The sequence below is a fragment of the Salvelinus fontinalis genome, unplaced genomic scaffold (genome assembly GCF_029448725.1).
Source record: "Salvelinus fontinalis isolate EN_2023a unplaced genomic scaffold, ASM2944872v1 scaffold_0015, whole genome shotgun sequence".
NCBI classification, from domain to species: domain Eukaryota; kingdom Metazoa; phylum Chordata; class Actinopteri; order Salmoniformes; family Salmonidae; genus Salvelinus; species Salvelinus fontinalis.
This window is the reverse complement of record NW_026600224.1, coordinates 868,115-886,511: the sequence shown is the minus strand read 5'-3', so window position 1 is coordinate 886,511 and position 18,397 is coordinate 868,115. Positions and strand designations below refer to the sequence as shown.

The window sequence follows — 18,397 nt, the reverse complement described above, 5'->3', positions numbered from 1 at the left end:
GGACGTTGGAGGACAGTGCTGGACGTTGGAGGACAGTGCTGGACGGAGGAGGACAGTGCTGGACGTTGGAGGACAGTGCTGGACGGAGGAGGACAGTGCTGGACGTTGGAGGACAGTGCTGGACGGAGGAGGACAGTGCTGGACGGAGGAGGACAGTGCTGGACGGAGGAGGACAGTGGAGGACAGTGCTGGACGGAGGAGGACGGTGCTGGACGTTGGAGGACGCTGCTGGACGTTGGAGGACAGTGCTGGACGTTGGAGGACGGTGCTGGACGTTGGAGGACGTTGCTGGACGTTGGAGGACGGTGCTGGACGGAGGAGGACGGTGCTGGACGGAGGAGGACGGTGCTGGACGTTGGAGGACGCTGCTGGACGTTGGAGGACGGTGCTGGACGTTGGAGGACAGTGCTGGACGGAGGAGGACGGTGCTGGACGGAGGAGGACGGTGCTGGACGGAGGAGGACGGTGCTGGACGTTGGAGGACGGTGCTGGACGTTGGAGGACAGTGCTGGACGGAGGAGGACAGTGCTGGACGTTGGAGGACAGTGCTGGACGGAGGAGGACAGTGCTGGACGGAGGAGGACAGTGCTGGACGTTGGAGGACAGTGCTGGACGGAGGAGGACAGTGCTGGACGTTGGAGGACAGTGCTGGACGGAGGAGGACAGTGGAGGACCGTGCTGGACGGAGGAGGACGGTGCTGGACGTTGGAGGACGCTGCTGGACGTTGGAGGACAGTGCTGGACGTTGGAGGACGGTGCTGGACGTTGGAGGACGTTGCTGGACGTTGGAGGACGGTGCTGGACGGAGGAGGACGGTGCTGGACGGAGGAGGACGGTGCTGGACGTTGGAGGACGCTGCTGGACGTTGGAGGACGGTGCTGGACGTTGGAGGACGGTGCTGGACGTTGGAGGACGGTGCTGGACGTTGGAGGACGGTGCTGGACGGAGGAGGACGGTGCTGGACGGAGGAGGACGGTGCTGGACGTTGGAGGACGGTGCTGGACGTTGGAGGACAGTGCTGGACGGAGGAGGACAGTGCTGGACGGAGGAGGACAGTGCTGGACGTTGGAGGACGGTGCTGGACGGAGGAGGACGGTGCTGGACGTTGGAGGACGCTGCTGGACGTTGGAGGACGGTGCTGGACGGAGGAGGACGTTGCTGGACGGAGGAGGACAGTGCTGGACGGAGGAGGACAGTGCTGGACGGAGGAGGACAGTGCTGGACGGAGGAGGACAGTGCTGGACGTTGGAGGACGGTGCTGGACGGAGGAGGACGGTGCTGGACGGAGGAGGACGGTGCTGGACGGAGGAGGACGGTGCTGGACGTTGGAGGACGGAGGAGGACAGTGCTGGACGTTGGAGGACAGTGCTGGACGGAGGAGGACAGTGCTGGACGGAGGAGGACAGTGCTGGACGGAGGAGGACAGTGCTGGACGTTGAAGGACGGTGCTGGACGGAGGAGGACGGTGCTGGACGGAGGAGGACGGTGCTGGACGTTGGAGGACGGTGCTGGACGGAGGAGGACGGTGCTGGACGGAGGAGGACAGTGCTGGATGGTGCTGGACGAAGAGGCATTTGGTTTTACTCAGAGATGTAATAATGAATCCGTTTCAATGGAACGTGTTGTCCTGCACACCGCTGTCAGACACAATGCTCTGTGTATAATATGCCTGCTGTTTATTTCAAGGAACCAACGAAGCACTTTGTCCTCCAGGCTTGTTAACCATAATGCATTGCAGGAATTGGGTCAATTCTATTTGATGTCAGCCAACTCAGGAAGTAAATTGTAAATCCAATTCAATAATTTGAAAAAAGGCATTTTAATCTATCTATTTTCATCTGATGTATCATCTATTTAATATATTAATCTATTATCTTATCTATTTAATATATTTTCATTTTATCATCTATTATCATCTCATCAATTTATCTATTATCATCTATCATATCTATTATATATTATCATCTATCATTTTAATAGATTAGATGATAATAGATAAATAGATAAAATGATAATAGATATCTATTATCATCTAATCTATTATCTATCATCTAATCTATTACCTATTATCATCTATCATATCTATTATCAGCTATTATCTAATCTATTATCATCTATAATCTAATATCTATCATCATCTAATCTATTATTATTATTCATTTATTTCACCTTTATTTAACCAGCTAGGCCCGTTGAGAACAAGTTCTCATTTACAACTGCGACCTGGCCAAGATAAAGCACAGCAGTTCGACACAAACAACAACACAGAGTTACACATGGAATAAACAAAACATACAGTCAATAATACAGTAGAACAAAAGAAAACAAAAAGTCTATATACATTGAGTGCAAATGAGGTAAGATAAGGGAGTTAAGGCAATAAATAGGCCACGGTGGCAAATTAATTACAATATAGAATTTAAACACTGGAATGGTAGAATGTGCAGAAGATGAATGTGCAAGTAGAGATACTGGGGTGCAAAGGAGCAAGATAAATAAATATAGTATGGGGATGAGGTAGATAGATGGGCTGTTTACAGATGGCCTATGTACAGGTACAGTGATCAGTGAGCTGCTCTGACAGCTGGTGCTTAAAGCTAGTGAGGGAGATATGAGTCTCCAGCTTCAGTGATTTTTGCAGTTTGTTCCAGTCATTGGCAGCAGAGAACTGGAAGGAAAGACGACCAAAGGTGGAATTGGCTTTGGGGATGACCAGTGAGATATACCTGCTGGAGCGCGTGCTACGAGTGGGTGCTGCTATGGTGACCAGTGAGCTGAGATAAGGCGGGGCTTTACCTAGCAGAGACTTATAGATGACCTGGAGCCAGTGGGTTTGGCGACGAGTATGAAGCGAGGGCCAGCCAACGAGAGCATACAGGTCGCAGTGGTGGGTGGTATATGGGGCTTTGGTGACAAAACGGATGGCACTGTGATAGACTGCATCCAATTTATTGAGTAGAGTGTTGTGGGCTATTTTGTAAATTACATCGCCGAAGCCGAGGATCGGTAGGATAGTCAGTTTTACGAGGGTATGTTTGGCAGCGTGAGTGAAGGATGCCTTGTTGCGAAATAGGAAGCCGATTCTAGATCCAATCCTGGACTGGAGATGCTCAATGTGAGTCTGGAAGGAGAGTTTACAGTCTAGCCAGACACCTAGGTATTTGTAGTTGTCCACATATTCTAGGTCAGAACCGTCCAGAGTAGTGATGGTGGACGGGCGGGCAGTGATCGGTTGAATAGCATGCATATAGTTTTACTTGCATTTAAGAGCAGTTGGAGGCTACGGAAGGAGAGTTGTATGGCATTGAAGCTCGTCTGGAGTTTAGTTAACAGTGTCCAAAGAAGGGCCAGAAGTATACAGAATAGTGTATACTTATCATCTAATCTATTATCATATTTAATATATTTTTTATCTATTTTCATTTAATATATTTTTAGCGTTTTATATATTTTCATATCATGTTTATCATTAATTTTTATTTATCTATTTTCATCTGTTTTTGTAATTGAATGGTCTATTTTAATACAGAATGGTCTATATTAATACAGAATGGTCTATATTAATACAGAATGGTCTATTTTAATACAGAATGGTCTATATTAATACAGAATGGTCTATTTTAATACAGAACTGTCTATTTTAATACAGAATGGTCTATATTAATACAGAATGGTCTATTTTAATACAGAATGGTCTATATTAATACAGAATGGTCTATATTAATACAGAATGGTCTATATTAATACAGAATGGTCTATTTGAATACAGAATGGTCTATATTAATACAGAATGGTCTATATTAATACAGAATGGTCTATATTAATACAGAATGGTCTATTTTAATACAGAATGGTCTATTTTAATACAGAATGGTCTATTTTAATACAGAATGGTCTATATTAATACAGAATGGTCTATATTAATACAGAATGGTCTTTTTTAATACAGAATGGTCTATATTAATACAGAATGGTCTATTTTAATACAGAATGGTCTATATTAATACAGAATGGTCTATTTTAATACAGAATGGTCTATATTAATACAGAACGGTCTATTTTAATACAGAACGGTCTATTTTAATACAGAATGGTCTATATTAATACAGAACGGTCTATTTTAATACAGAACTGTCTATTTTAATACAGAATGGTCTATATTAATACAGAACTGTCTATTTTAATACAGAATGGTCTATATTAATACAGAACTGTCTATTTTAATACAGAATGGTCTATATTAATACAGAATGGTCTATTTTAATACAGAATGGTCTATATTAATACAGAATGGTCTATATTAATACAGAATGGTCTATTTTAATACAGAATGGTCTATATTAATACAGAATGGTCTATATTAATACAGAATGGTCTATATTAATACAGAATGGTCTATATTAATACAGAACGGTCTATTTTAATACAGAACGGTCTATATTAATACAGAATGGTCTATTTTAATACAGAATGGTCTATTTTAAATCCAGATAATGGTCTATTTTATTCTATTTTAATACAAATAATGTTATTTTTTTTAAATACAGGTAATAGTCTAATTCAATACAGATAATGGTCTTAATACAGATTATGATCCATTTTAATCTAAAGGTATAAATGCGGGCAGCTCCAGAGGTGTATTTTTGTGAAGATTGTTATTGGTGTCATTATGGTTACTGGGTCTTCTCCCTCCTCCTAGTACAGGGGTGTCATTATGGTTACTGGGTCTTCTCCCTCCTAGTACAGGGGTGTCATTATGGTTACTGGGTCTTCTCCCTCCTAGTACAGGGGTGCCATCATGGTTACTGGGTCTTCTCCCTCCTAGTACAGGGGTGTCATTATGGTTACTGGGTCTTCTCCCTCCTAGTACAGGGGTGTCATTATGGTTACTGGGTCTTCTCCCTCCTAGTACAGGGGTGTCATTATGGTTACTGGGTCTTCTCCCTCCTTGTACAGGGGTGTCATTATGGTTACTGGGTCTTCTCCCTCCTAGTACAGGGGTGTCATTATGGTTACTGGGTCTTCTCCCTCCTTGTACAGGGGTGTCATTATGGTTACTGGGTCTTCTCCCTCCTAGTACAGGGGTGTCATTATGGTTACTGGGTCTTCTCCCTCCTAGTACAGGGGTGTCATTATGGTTACTGGGTCTTCTCCCTCCTAGTACAGGGGTGTCATTATAGTTACTGGGTCTTCTCCCTCCTAGTACAGGGGTGTCATTATGGTTACTGGGTCTTCTCCCTCCTCCTAGTACAGGGGTGTCATTATGGTTACTGGGTCTTCTCTCTCCTCCTAGTACAGGGGTGTCATTATGGTCACTGGGTCTTCTCCCTCCTCCTAGTACAGGGGTGTCATTATGGTTACTGGGTCTTCTCCCTCCTAGTACAGGGGTGTCATTATGGTTACTGGGTCTTCTCCCTCCTAGTACAGGGGTGTCATTATGGTTACTGGGTCTTCTCTCTCCTCCTAGTATAGGGGTGTCATTATGGTTACTGGGTCTTCTCCCTCCTCCTAGTACAGGGGTGTCATTATGGTTACTGGGTCTTCTCCCTCCTAGTACAGGGGTGTCATTATGGTTACTGGGTCTTCTCCCTCCTAGTACAGGGGTGTCATTATAGTTACTGGGTCTTCTCCCTCCTAGTACAGGGGTGTCATTATGGTTACTGGGTCTTCTCCCTCCTAGTACAGGGGTGTCATTATGGTTACTGGGTCTTCTCCCTCCTAGTACAGGGGTTGTCATTGTCAGCTGGTTTCCTAGTCCCAGATTAAGTCTGCTCTGTGGTGAATTTTTCCCCCAGGGTCAGCTTCCCTTCCCACAATCCTAGTTATTATTGGGGAAATGCAAAATTGACCCAAGATCAGTGTCTAAGGGCAACTTCACCCTGCTACATCCTATTACTGGGTGATTATTTTTATTTTTATGTATTCCATTGAGCATGCTTTTAATAAGTCCAGAAGGATGTTTAATGTGGGGAAACTGGCTGGTTTTAGAGTCAGGACATCTTCAAGAGGATCCAGGTTCTGAGCGGTTCTGTAGTGGAACATTACAGAACAGTAGTCCATTGGTTCTCTCCAGAAGGAGGGAAACTGTTTGAGGTAATGACTGTCCTAGTATCAGTACTTATTTCCCCCTCTGAAACCGATGCTTATTCCTGTCCACTTTTTTTTCTCTCTAATTGTCATATAAAATGTTTTGTTTTTTATTTATTTTTGTGTGAGAGTACGTATTACTCTATTCTGCTGTTTTGTTAACCACAATCTTTTTTAATAAAATAAAACCCCACTATTTTTGCTTACTGTCCAGATAAGTGATCCACACCAATAAAGTCTTGAAGACTTTATTCATAGAAAGCATATGGAGATGTGAGCATCTACATTATAATAGCATTAGACACAAACTTAGTGGGGTCTGTTCCTACACGGTCTCACCGATTGTCTTAATTTAGGTCTCTATTCAGTCCGTAAAGCTACATTTAGGTCTCTATTCAGTCCGTAAAGCTACATTCAGGTCTCTATTCAGTCCGTAAAGCTACATTCAGTTCTCTATTCAGTCCGTAAAGCTACATGTAGGTCTCTATTCAGTCTGTAAAGCTACATTCAGGTCTCTATTCAGTCCGTAAAGCTACATTCAGGTCTCTATTCAGTCCGTAAAGCTACATTCAGTTCTCTATTCAGTCCGTAAAGCTACATGTAGGTCTCTATTCAGTCTGTAAAGCTACATTCAGGTCTCTATTCAGTCCGTAAGGCTACATTTAGGTCTCTATTCAGTCCGTAAAGCTACATTTAGGTCTCTATTCAGTCCGTAAAGCTACATTCAGGTCTCTATTCAGTCCGTAAAGCTACATGCAGGTCTCTATTCAGTCCGTAAAGCTACATGCAAGTCTCTATTCAGTCCGTAAAGCTACATTTAGGTCTTTATTCAGTCCGTAAAGCTATATTCAGGTCTCTATTCAGTCCGTAAAGCTACATTCAGGTCTCTATTCAGTCCGTAAAGCTACATTCAGGTCTCTATTCAGTCCGTAAAGCTACATTTAGGTCTCTATTCAGTCCGTAAAGCTACATTTAGGTCTCTATTCAGTCCGTAAAGCTACATTTAGGTCTCTATTCAGTCCGTAAAGCTACATTTAGGTCTCTATTCAGTCCGTAAAGCTACATTCAGGTCTCTATTCAGTCCGTAAAGCTACATTCAGGTCTCTATTCAGTCTGTAAAGCTACATTCAGGTCTATTTAATCTCCACTAAAGCACGAACATTGCCTTTAAATTTCAATCACGCTGTAAAACATACATTTCCACAATGCAGATTGAATGGACCCTTAGACTGGGGGGGGGGGGGCAGCAGGATGTTGGAAAATGGGGAGGGGGGGGGGGGGCAGCAGGATGTTGGAAAATGGGGAGGGGGGGGGGGGGGATGCCAAATGAATAATTTCCAGTGATTTGGTGCCACTTGTGTAATATAATACAAAACGCGCACCAGTTAATGATTTATTTAGGTCTTTAATCAGACAAATAAAGTGTAATTGTAATGTCTTACTAATGATTACATTAAAAAGGCACATCACTTTATTGTAACTTTCCTACAAGGTGACTGTGGAACCCAGAACAACATTAGAACGATCAAACAAAAGGACAAAACACAATTTAATCCATATTCTACACCAGTGGTTTCCAAACCTCTCCTCGGGGACCCCCCCAAGCCATTCCAAACCTCTCCTCTGGGACCTCCCCCCTACAGCCGTCCCAAACCTCTCCTCGGGGACCCCCCCAAGCCATTCCAAACCTCTCCTCTGGGACCTCCCCCCTACAGCCGTCCCAAACCTCTCCTCTGGGACCCCCCCCCTACAGCCGTCCCAAACCTCTCCTCTGGGACCCCCCCCCCCTCCAGCTGTTCCAAACCTCTCCTCTGGGACCCCCCCCCCCCTCCAGCTGTTCCAAACCTCTCCTCTGGGACCTCCCCCCTACAGCCGTCCCAAACCTCTCCTCTGGGACCCCCCCCCTACAGCCGTCCCAAACCTCTCCTCTGGGACCCCCCTCTCCAGCTGTTCCAAACCTCTCCTCTGGGACCCCCCCCCCCCTCCAGCTGTTCCAAACCTCTCCTCTGGGACCCCCCCCCCCCTCCAGCTGTTCCAAACCTCTCCCCGGGGACCCCCCCCCTCCAGCTGTTCCAAACCTCTCCTCTGGGACCCCCCCCTCCAGCTGTTCCAAACCTCTCCTCTGGGACCCCCCCCCCAGCCGTTCCAAACCTCTCCTCTGGGACCCCCCCCCCCCCCCAGCCGTTCCAAACCTCTCCTCTGGGACCCCCCCCCCAGCCGTTCCATGCATGTGATCTATTCCAGAGCTAACACCCGATTCAACTTGTCAACTCATTTAAAGAACAAAATTGTGAAAGGTATGAGGGGTCCCAGAGGAAAAGGGTAACTAGTGTTCTACGCTATCTTCAACGTAGTCACGTTACTCATCATTGGACCGGACAACAACGGTCCAAGGATTCGGACCGGAGAAGAGGGATGAGGGATCAGTTCAATCAGCCTATACATCACTCATCGTGGCATTTATCCATTTCTATATATTAATAAAATGGTGTTCGTTTTGTTTGATTGTGTATATAATATTAACTATTTCAAATTGTGATTTTTAAATTGTGTATAATTTTATTTTCTGTATTGTTCCCCAGGGCACATTTGCAAAAAAAAAAAACTTGGTCTCAATGTTTGTTTTTTTTAACCAGAAAAAAACAAAAACATTAATACCAAACACTGATTCCCAATGAAACATCCGTAGAACAGCCTTTCGCTGTACACAGTCTTCTCAGTGGCTCTCTTCCTAAACGTGGGCAGACTGGACACCCAACAGCTTTTACTAGCCTGGTCACAGATGTTTGACTTGCCAGCTCCTACAGTATGGACATTGGGTTGGGAAGATGGCACTGAACAGATCTGGGACCAAGATAGCTTCTGATCGTGTCACAAAAATAACAAAATAAATAAATGTGGAAGAGACAAAACTAATAATTGATAATATGATGATGATGATAATAAGCACTCTCCTCTCTTCAACGTGGCCAGAGTCCCTCCCAGTCTCTACTCCATCGTCCACAGTTCCTGAGTTGGAAGCAGACCAGGCGTATATTCATTAGTCTAACACTGTAGAGAAACATTTTACAACGTGAAATGTTTTTGCAACAAAAACTAAAAAGTTTATATTGTTCCGTTTGCTTCCTAGTTAATAAAACTCCAGGTTGGGGATGACTGGAGACATGAAGGGGACGACTGGGGACAGGAAGGGGAGGACTGGAGACAGGAAGGGGAGGACCCCCAGGGTGGGGAGGACCGGATCCTGTGGGACCCCCAGGGTGGGGAGGACTGGGGACAGGAAGGGGAGGGCTGGAGACAAGAAGGGGAGGACCCCCAGGGTGGGGTGGGGAGGACTGGGGACAGGAAGGGGAGGACTGGGGACAGGAAGGGGACGACTGGGGACAGGAAGGGGAGGACTGGGGACAGGAAGGGGAGGACTGGGGACAGGAAGGGGAGGACTGGGGACAGGAAGGGGACGACTGGGGACAGGAAGGGGACGACTGGGGACAGGAAGGGGACGACTGGGGACAGGAAGGGGACGACTGGGGACAGGAAGGGGACGACTGGGGACAGGAAGGGGACGACTGGGGACAGGAAGGGGACGACTGGGGACAGGAAGGGGACGACTGGGGACAGGAAGGGGACGACTGGGGACAGGAAGGGGACGACTGGGGACAGGAAGGGGACGACTGGGGACAGGAAGGGGACGACTGGGGACAGGAAGGGGACGACTGGGGACAGGAAGGGGAGGACTGGAGACAGGAAGGGGAGGACTGGGGACAGGAAGGGGAGGACTGGGGACAGGAAGAAAGAGTGTGGCTCCTCAGTCTCCCTTTAACTCTCCTCCCCTGACGACAGGCCTTCTATCTCATCCTGGTCTCCTCCGATGGCCGTCCAAAACGCCTTGGCAACCTGCAAAGCAAGTAATCAGGTAAACACTTGTAGGCATTTGGCCTCGATCAACATTATGCAGAAGACAAGAGGACATTCACACCCACTACAGGGTTTATGAGTCCTGGTCCTCCCCCAGGACAGGATGAGGAAACACTAAATCTACACAGAAGAAGACATTCACAGCTTGACACCGACAGTCAGGAGAACGAAGTATGAATATAATAATTTGTAACTTTTTTTTAATGGGTTTTAACATTTTAAAATGATGTGTTTAGGGATGAAGCTACCTTCTCAGCATGAAGTTTCCTCTGTTCAGGAGGTAACCATGAGGCTTTATCTGCAGAGAGAAGAACAGCTCAAACGGGCATGAATCTCAACAGGGGTCGTATGACGCTGTTCTGTAATACACAGGGGTCGTGTGACACTGTTCTGTAATACACAGGGGTCGTGTGACACTGTTCTGTAATACACAGGGGTCGTGTGACACTGTTCTGTAATACACAGGGGTCGTGTGACACTGTTCTGTAATACACAGGGGTCGTCAATGACAACTAAGGCCGGGATCCAATCAGAAACCGCTCTACAGCACGCTGGATCCAATCAGAAAGCTCTATAGCATACTGGATCCAATCAGAAATCTCTATATCACGCTGTACATTTAAGATAATATACAATTGAGCCAACATCTGCCAGTAGTGTGTACTATATAGGGATTAGGGTGCCAGTAGTGCACTATGTAGGGAATAGGGTGCCAGTAGTGTGTACTATATAGGGATTAGGGTGCCAGTAGTGCACTATGTAGGGAATAGGGTGCCAGTAGTGTACTATGTAGGGATTAGGGTGCCAGTAGTGCACTATGTAGGGATTAGGGTGCCAGTAGTGCACTATGTAGGGAATAGGGTGCCAGTAGTGCACTATGTAGGGAATAGGGTGCCAGTAGTGCACTATGTAGGGAATAGGGTGCCAGTAGTGCACTATGTAGGAAATAGGGTGCCAGTAGTGCACTATGTAGGGAATAGGGTGCCAGTAGTGACCCTAGTGTCTCCAGCCAGGTACCTTTCATCTCCTTCAGTTTGGTGAAGAGGCGTTCAAAGTTCTCCACGTCCGCGTCACCAGCGGTCAAGTTAGCCAGCTCCTGAATGTCCAAGTCAAGCATCGGATCTACAAACAGAAAAGATGAAACACGTACTGAAGGCCCTCTGCGGACCAGCTGGTAAAGCTTGGCGCTCGGGTTCCATTCCCGCTGCGCACTTCCCATAAGAAAAATGCATGCATGACTACGTAAGTCACTTTGGATAAAAGCATCGGCTAAATGGGATAAATTACCCTTATAAATATGCTTCGGATTCCATACATTTAATTATTTAAAAATGCCCACTCGTCTTTATACTCAGAATCTCTCATGGTGTATAATGTATATAGTCTCATTTGTGAAGAGTTGCCCCAAAAGCTTTTTCAAATGGATCAATAGATAACGTTACTGTTATAAGACTGTAACGATGGTGTTAACCTAAAGATTACTGAACTGATGCCATGAAATAATCAGATCCCAGTCCACTTACCTACTACTGTCAACTAACTACCAGCGACCATGTCGATAGTCAACTAACTACCAGCGACCGTTCCGATAGTCAACTAACTACCACTGATAGTCAACTAACTACCACTGATAGTCAACTAACTACCAGCGACCGTTCTGATAGTCAACTAACTACCACTGATAGTCAACTAACTACCACTGATAGTCAACTAACTACCAGCGACCGTTCCGATAGTCAACTAACTACCAGCGACCGTTCTGATAGTCAACTAACTACCACTGATAGTCAACTAACTACCACTGATAGTCAACTAACTACCACTGATAGTCAACTAACTACCAGCGACCGTTCTGATAGTCAACTAACTACCACTGATAGTCAACTAACTACCACTGATAGTCAACTAACTACCACTGATAGTCAACTAACTACCACTGATAGTCAACTAACTACCAGCGACCGTTCTGATAGTCAACTAACTACCACTGATAGTCAACTAACTACCACTGATAGTCAACTAACTACCAGCGACCATGTCGATAGTCAACTAACTACCACTGATAGTCAACTAACTACCAGCGACCGTTCCGATAGTCAACTAACTACCAGCGACCGTTCCGATAGTCAACTAACTACCAGCGACCGTTCCGATAGTCAACTAACTACCAGCGACCGTTCCGATAGTCAACTAACTACCAGCGACCGTTCTGATAGTCAACTAACTACCAGCGACCGTTCTGATAGTCAACTAACTACCAGCGACCGTTCCGATAGTCAACTAACTACCAGCGACCGTTCCGATAGTCAACTAACTACCAGCAACCGTTCCGATAGTCAACTAACTACCAGCGACCGTTCCGATAGTCAACTAACTACCAGCGACCGTTCCGATAGTCAACTAACTACCAGCGACCGTTCTGATAGTCAACTAACTACCAGCAACCGTTCCGATAGTCAACTAACTACCACCGACCGTTCCGATAGTCAACTAACTACCACTGATAGTCAACTAACTACCACTGATAGTCAACTAACTACCACTGATAGTCAACTAACTACCAGCGACCGTTCTGATAGTCAACTAACTACCAGCGACCGTTCTGATAGTCAACTAACTACCAGCGACCGTTCTGATAGTCAACTAACTACCAGCGACCGTTCCGATAGTCAACTAACTACCGCTGATAGTCAACTAACTACCAGCGACCGTTCTGATAGTCAACTAACTACCAGCGACCGTTCTGATAGTCAACTAACTACCAGCGACCGTTCCGATAGTCAACTAACTACCAGCGACCGTTCTGATAGTCAACTAACTACCACTGATAGTCAACTAACTACCACTGATAGTCAACTAACTACCACCGACCGTTCTGATAGTCAACTAACTACCAGCGACCATGTCGATAGTCAACTAACTACCAGCGACCGTTCTGATAGTCAACTAACTACCACTGATAGTCAACTAACTACCACTGATAGTCAACTAACTACCACTGATAGTCAACTAACTACCAGCGACCGTTCCGATAGTCAACTAACTACCAGCGACCGTTCCGATAGTCAACTAACTACCGCTGATAGTCAACTAACTACCAGCGACCGTTCTGATAGTCAACTAACTACCACTGATAGTCAACTAACTACCGCTGATAGTCAACTAACTACCAGCGACCGTTCTGATAGTCAACTAACTACCAGCGACCGTTCTGATAGTCAACTAACTACCAGCGACCGTTCTGATAGTCAACTAACTACCACTGATAGTCAACTAACTACCACTGATAGTCAACTAACTACCAGCGACCGTTCTGATAGTCAACTAACTACCACTGATAGTCAACTAACTACCAGCGACCGTTCTGATAGTCAACTAACTACCAGCGACCGTTCCGATAGTCAACTAACTACCAGCGACCGTTCTGATAGTCAACTAACTACCAGCGACCGTTCTGATAGTCAACTAACTACCAGCGACCATGCCGATAGTCAACTAACTACCAGCGACCGTTCTGATAGTCAACTAACTACCACTGATAGTCAACTAACTACCAGCGACCGTTCCGATAGTCAACTAACTACCAGCGACCGTTCTGATAGTCAACTAACTACCAGCGACCGTTCCGATAGTCAACTAACTACCACTGATAGTCAACTAACTACCAGCGACCGTTCTGATAGTCAACTAACTACCAGCGACCGTTCCGATAGTCAACTAACTACCACTGATAGTCAACTAACTACCAGCGACCGTTCCGATAGTCAACTAACTACCACTGATAGTCAACTAACTACCAGCGACCGTTCCGATAGTCAACTAACTACCAGCGACCGTTCCGATAGTCAACTAACTACCAGCGACCGTTCTGATAGTCAACTAACTACCAGCGACCGTTCTGATAGTCAACTAACTACCACTGATAGTCAACTAACTACCAGCGACCGTTCCGATAGTCAACTAACTACCAGCGACCGTTCTGATAGTCAACTAACTACCACTGATAGTCAACTAACTACCAGCGACCGTTCTGATAGTCAACTAACTACCAGCGACCGTTCCGATAGTCAACTAACTACCACTGATAGTCAACTAACTACCGCTGATAGTCAACTAACTACCAGCGACCGTTCTGATAGTCAACTAACTACCAGCGACCGTTCTGATAGTCAACTAACTACCAGCGACCGTTCTGATAGTCAACTAACTACCACTGATAGTCAACTAACTACCAGCGACCGTTCCGATAGTCAACTAACTACCACTGATAGTCAACTAACTACCAGCGACCGTTCTGATAGTCAACTAACTACCAGCGACCGTTCCGATAGTCAACTAACTACCAGCGACCGTTCTGATAGTCAACTAACTACCACCGACCGTTCCGATAGTCAACTAACTACCACCGACCGTTCCGATAGTCAACTAACTACCACCGACCGTTCCGATAGTCAACTAACTACCAGCGACCGTTCCGATAGTCAACTAACTACCACCGATAGTCAACTAACTACCAGCGACCGTTCTGATAGTCAACTAACTACCAGCGACCGTTCTGATAGTCAACTAACTACCAGCGACCGTTCCGATAGTCAACTAACTACCACTGATAGTCAACTAACTACCAGCGACCGTTCCGATAGTCAACTAACTACCAGCGACCGTTCCGATAGTCAACTAACTACCACTGATAGTCAACTAACTACCAGCGACCGTTCCGATAGTCAACTAACTACCAGCGACCGTTCTGATAGTCAACTAACTACCACTGATAGTCAACTAACTACCACTGATAGTCAACTAACTACCAGCGACCATGTCGATAGTCAACTAACTACCACTGATAGTCAACTAACTACCAGCGACCGTTCCGATAGTCAACTAACTACCACTGATAGTCAACTAACTACCAGCGACCGTTCTGATAGTCAACTAACTACCAGCGACCGTTCCGATAGTCAACTAACTACCAGCGACCGTTCCGATAGTCAACTAACTACCAGCGACCGTTCCGATAGTCAACTAACTACCAGCGACCGTTCTGATAGTCAACTAACTACCAGCGACCGTTCCGATAGTCAACTAACTACCAGCGACCGTTCCGATAGTCAACTAACTACCAGCGACCGTTCCGATAGTCAACTAACTACCACTGATAGTCAACTAACTACCAGCGACCGTTCCGATAGTCAACTAACTACCAGCGACCGTTCTGATAGTCAACTAACTACCAGCGACCGTTCCGATAGTCAACTAACTACCAGCGACCGTTCCGATAGTCAACTAACTACCACTGATAGTCAACTAACTACCAGCGACCGTTCCGATAGTCAACTAACTACCAGCGACCGTTCCGATAGTCAACTAACTACCACTGATAGTCAACTAACTACCAGCGACCATGTCGATAGTCAACTAACTACCACTGATAGTCAACTAACTACCAGCGACCGTTCTGATAGTCAACTAACTACCAGCGACCGTTCCGATAGTCAACTAACTACCAGCGACCGTTCCGATAGTCAACTAACTACCAGCGACCGTTCCGATAGTCAACTAACTACCAGCGACCGTTCTGATAGTCAACTAACTACCAGCGACCGTTCCGATAGTCAACTAACTACCACTGATAGTCAACTAACTACCAGCGACCGTTCTGATAGTCAACTAACTACCAGCGACCGTTCCGATAGTCAACTAACTACCACTGATAGTCAACTAACTACCAGCGACCGTTCCGATAGTCAACTAACTACCAGCGACCGTTCCGATAGTCAACTAACTACCACTGATAGTCAACTAACTACCAGCGACCGTTCCGATAGTCAACTAACTACCAGCGACCGTTCCGATAGTCAACTAACTACCACTGATAGTCAACTAACTACCAGCGACCATGTCGATAGTCAACTAACTACCAGCGACCATGTCGATAGTCAACTAACTACCACTGATAGTCAACTAACTACCAGCGACCGTTCCGATAGTCAACTAACTACCAGCGACCATGTCGATAGTCAACTAACTACCACTGATAGTCAACTAACTACCACTGATAGTCAACTAACTACCAGCGACCGTTCTGATAGTCAACTAACTACCAGCGACCGTTCCGATAGTCAACTAACTACCAGCGACCGTTCCGATAGTCAACTAACTACCACTGATAGTCAACTAACTACCAGCGACCGTTCCGATAGTCAACTAACTACCAGCGACCGTTCCGATAGTCAACTAACTACCAGCGACCGTTCTGATAGTCAACTAACTACCAGCGACCGTTCCGATAGTCAACTAACTACCAGCGACCGTTCCGATAGTCAACTAACTACCAGCGACCGTTCTGATAGTCAACTAACTACCAGCGACCGTTCTGATAGTCAACTAACTACCAGCGACCGTTCTGATAGTCAACTAACTACCAGCGACCGTTCTGATAGTCAACTAACTACCAGCGACCGTTCTGATAGTCAACTAACTACCAGCGACCGTTCTGATAGTCAACTAACTACCAGCGACCGTTCCGATAGTCCACTAACTACCACTGATAGTCAACTAACTACCACTGATAGTCAACTAACTACCACTGATAGTCCACTAACTACCAGCGACCGTTCCGATAGTCAACTAACTACCAGCGACCGTTCTGATAGTCAACTAACTACCAGCGACCGTTCCGATAGTCAACTAACTACCAGCGACCGTTCTGATAGTCAACTAACTACCAGCGACCGTTCTGATAGTCAACTAACTACCAGCGACCGTTCTGATAGTCAACTAACTACCAGCGACCGTTCCGATAGTCAACTAACTACCAGCGACCGTTCCGATAGTCAACTAACTACCACCGACCGTTCTGATAGTCAACTAACTACCGCTGATAGTCAACTAACTACCGCTGATAGTCAACTAACTACCGCTGATAGTCAACTAACTACCACCGACCGTTCCGATAGTCAACTAACTACCGCTGATAGTCAACTAACTACCGCTGATAGTCAACTAACTACCACCGACCGTTCCGATAGTCAACTAACTACCGCTGATAGTCCACTAACTACCGCTGATAATCCACTAACTACCGCTGATAATCCACTAACTACCGCTGATAGTCCACTAAATACCGCTGATAGTCAACTAACTACCAGCGACCGTGCCGATAGTCAACCAACTACCGCTGATAGTCCACTAACTACCGCTGATAGTCCACTAACTACCGCTGATAGTCCACTAACTACCGCTGATAGTCCACTAACTACCGCTGATAGTCCACTAACTACCGCTGATAGTCCACTAACTACCGCTGATAGTCCACTAACTACCGCTGATAGTCCACTAACTACCGCTGATAGTCCACTAACTACCGCTGATAGTCCACTAACTACCGCTGATAGTCCACTAACTACCGCTGATAGTCCACTAACTACCGCTGATAGTCCACTAACTACCGCTGATAGTCCACTAACTACCGCTGATAGTCCACTAACTACCACTGATAGTCCACTAACTACCGCTGATAGTCCACTAACTACCGCTGATAGTCCACTAACTACCGCTGATAGTCCACTAACTACCGCTGACAGTCCACTAACTACCGCTGACAGTCCACTAACTACCGCTGACAGTCCACTAACTACCGCTGACAGTCCACTAACTACCGCTGACAGTCCACTAACTACCGCTGATAGTCCACTAACTACCGCTGATAGTCCACTAACTACCGCTGATAATCCACTAACTACCGCTGATAGTCCACTAACTACCGCTGATAATCCACTAACTACCGCTGATAGTCCACTAACTACCGCTGATAGTCCACTAACTACCGCTGATAGTCCACTAACTACCGCTGATAGTCCACTAACTACCGCTGATAGTCCACTAACTACCGCTGATAGTCAACTAACTACCGCTGATAGTCCACTAACTACCGCTGACAGTCCACTAACTACCACTGATAGTCCACTAACTACCACTGATAGTCCACTAACTACCACTGATAGTCCACTAACTACCACTGATAGTCCACTAACTACCACTGATAGTCCACTAACTACCACTGATAGTCCACTAACTACCACTGATAGTCCACTAACTACCACTGATAGTCCACTAACTACCACTGATAGTCCACTAACTACCGCTGACAGTCCACTAACTACCGCTGATAGTCCACTAACTACCGCTGATAGTCCACTAACTACCGCTGATAGTCAACTAACTACCGCTGATAGTCCACTAACTACCGCTGATAGTCCACTAACTACCACTGATAATCCACTAACTACCGCTGATAGTCCACTAACTACCACTGATAATCCACTAACTACCGCTGATAGTCCACTAACTACCGCTGATAGTCCACTAACTACCACTGATAATCCACTAACTACCA

The 18,397-nt window shown here is 46.0% G+C and overlaps 1 protein-coding gene across 2 annotated transcripts in view; it reads right to left on the bottom strand.

The window, feature by feature from the left end:
• Window positions 1–9,891: 9,891 nt before the first annotated feature.
• The window catches only part of aagab (alpha and gamma adaptin binding protein), a 30,742-nt gene continuing 22,236 nt past the window's right edge, over window positions 9,892–18,397 (bottom strand). For both annotated transcript variants that reach the window (XM_055910518.1, XM_055910517.1), the window contains 3 exons: window positions 11,020–11,124; window positions 10,251–10,300; window positions 9,892–9,981 (listed from right to left, as the gene is read on the bottom strand). In XM_055910518.1, the coding sequence (XP_055766493.1) occupies window positions 9,904–9,981; window positions 10,251–10,300; window positions 11,020–11,124 (233 nt within the window). In that variant the 3' untranslated portion in view covers window positions 9,892–9,903. The remainder of the gene's footprint in view (window positions 9,982–10,250; window positions 10,301–11,019; window positions 11,125–18,397) is intronic.